Source organism: Belonocnema kinseyi, chromosome 6, assembly GCF_010883055.1.
Source record: "Belonocnema kinseyi isolate 2016_QV_RU_SX_M_011 chromosome 6, B_treatae_v1, whole genome shotgun sequence".
NCBI classification, from domain to species: Eukaryota; Metazoa; Arthropoda; class Insecta; order Hymenoptera; family Cynipidae; genus Belonocnema; species Belonocnema kinseyi.
The window spans coordinates 83,604,006-83,606,123 of record NC_046662.1 but is presented as its reverse complement, the minus strand read 5'-3'; the positions used below and the strand labels follow the sequence as shown (position 1 = coordinate 83,606,123).

The following is a 2,118-nucleotide window of genomic DNA, read 5'->3' as shown; positions in this document are numbered from 1 at the left end:
CCGACGAAGTTGCTGAGGTTGATTATTCGGTGCTTGCGGAGGTGGTGGTGTTTCTATTCGTTGCACTGCTGGTTGCGGTGGTATCACTAGATTGGACGGCTGTTCAAGGGTGATGTTTGTTCCTCCATGTGTCAGGTGTTCGTTAATGACAAATGCCGGCTTTAAACGGTCGATTGATACCGCTTTTTGCTTGCCGCCTATGTGTACGACGAAAAACTTTTCGTTACGGCTTACGACGGGATATGGACCATCGTATGGAATTTCAAGTACCTTTTTTACAGCATCGTGTCGAACAAAGACATGCTGTGCCGTTGCCAAGTCTTTAAAGACGAAGGTTTTGTCTGTGCCGTGACTTTTGGGCTCGGATAACCTTAATTGCTGCATGTATCCACGTAGTTCTTGTAGGAAGGCTGCGCTGTCTCTTTCGTTTGTTGTACTAGGTGTAAGGAACTGACCTGGGAGTCGGAGGGGTTCGCCGTATAGGAGCTCTGCAGCAGTGGCCTTCAAGTCTTCTTTCCAGGCTGAGCGAATACCGAGTAACACCGTAGGTAAAACCCGTGTCCACTGTGAATTTTCGTGACAGCGGATTGCAGCTTTTAGTTGTCGGTGAAGGCGCTCTACCATACCTTTGGCTTGTGGGTGGTACGAAGTCGTGTGCAGATGAGTCGTACCTGTCAATCTATTGAGTGATTTGAAGAGGTCGGATTCAAATTGCCTTCCTTGATCTGTGGTCAACCGGAGGGGTGTACCGTAGCGGCAAATCCATCCTTCGTAGAACGTACGAGCCACTGTTTCCGCTTCTTGGTTTTCCATTGGAAAGGCTTCGGGCCAGCGTGTGAAACGGTCGACACATGTTAGGCAGTAACGGTGACCGTCGGAGTGGGGTAGTATGATGATGTCTATATGCACGTGTTCAAAACGCCTTGAAGGTGCTGCAAAGATGCCCGTTGGGGATGACACATGCCGCGTTACTTTTGATTTTTGACACTGAATGCAAGCTCTTGCCCAAGCTTGACAGTCAGCGTCAATCGATGGCCACATGAAACTTTTCTTCACACCTCTTGCCGTCGCTTTTATTCCTGGATGTGAGAGCCGGTGAATGCTGTCAAATGCTGCTTTCCGTAAGTCTGTCGTTATAAATGGCCGAGTTTTTTCTGTGGAAACGTCACAATAAATGTGTGCACCTGTGTTCGGAATCTGCACGAGCTTCAATTGTAGCGCAGAGCTTGACTGCAGTAACGCTTGCAACTCCTTGTCGCCTTTCTGCGTGTCGGCGAGCTTGTGGTAATCAAGGATTTCTTCCACATCTCGACTCGGAAGAGAGCATCGGCCACTACGTTGTTTTTTCCGGAAACATGTCGGATGTCTGTCGAGAATTGACCGATGTAGTCGAGATGTCGAGCTTGGCGCGATGATGATTTGTCCGATTTTTGCTTAAATGCAAAAATAAGTGGCTTGTGATCGGTGTAGATTATAAAGTCGCGTGCTTCCACCATATGGCGAAAATATTTTATTGCCAAATATATCGCGAGCATTTCACGGTCGTAAGCACTGTATTTTTGTTGCGTGGGTGAAAGTTTTTTGGAAAAGAAGCCGAGTGGCTCCCAGTCAGTACCAACTTGTTGTTGTAGTGCAGCTCCGACGTACGTGTCTGAAGCATCGCACACGAGCGCGAGTGTAGCACCAATTCGCGGATGCGCTAGTGATGTCGCGCCTGCTAGAGCTTTCTTCGCACACTCGAAAGCTTTGGTAGCTGCGGGTGTCCATTTTAATGGTGTTTTCCCTTTAATTTTGCCGTGCAACAATTCGTTGAGCAGAGCTTGCGTCATCGCGGAATCTGGTATGCAACTTCTATAAAAATTTAACATACCGAGAAACTTGCGCAGTTCCTTAGCTGTTTCTGGCTGCGGGTAGTCGATGATTGCTTGAGTCTTTTCGGGTAATGGTCGAATACCGTCGCTCGAGACGAGATGGCTGAGGCAGGGAACTTCAGGCTCACCGAAAATGCATTTAGCCGGATTGATCACGATGCCGTACTGCTGTAATCGTTCAAAAAGTATCCGCAGGTGCTCGAGGTATTGGGTTTCGCTGTCACTAGCTACAAGTATGTCGTCTATG

General features: G+C 48.2%; 1 protein-coding gene across 1 annotated transcript in view; it reads right to left on the bottom strand.

The window, feature by feature from the left end:
- Window positions 1–2,118, bottom strand: part of LOC117175479 — a 25,964-nt gene that overhangs the window by 125 nt on the left and 23,721 nt on the right. Inside the window, exons 2-3 of the mRNA XM_033365186.1 lie at window positions 1,541–2,113; window positions 6–1,433 (exon numbers count right to left, since the gene is read on the bottom strand). Of these exons, the coding sequence (XP_033221077.1) occupies window positions 6–1,433; window positions 1,541–2,113 (2,001 nt within the window). The remainder of the gene's footprint in view (window positions 1–5; window positions 1,434–1,540; window positions 2,114–2,118) is intronic.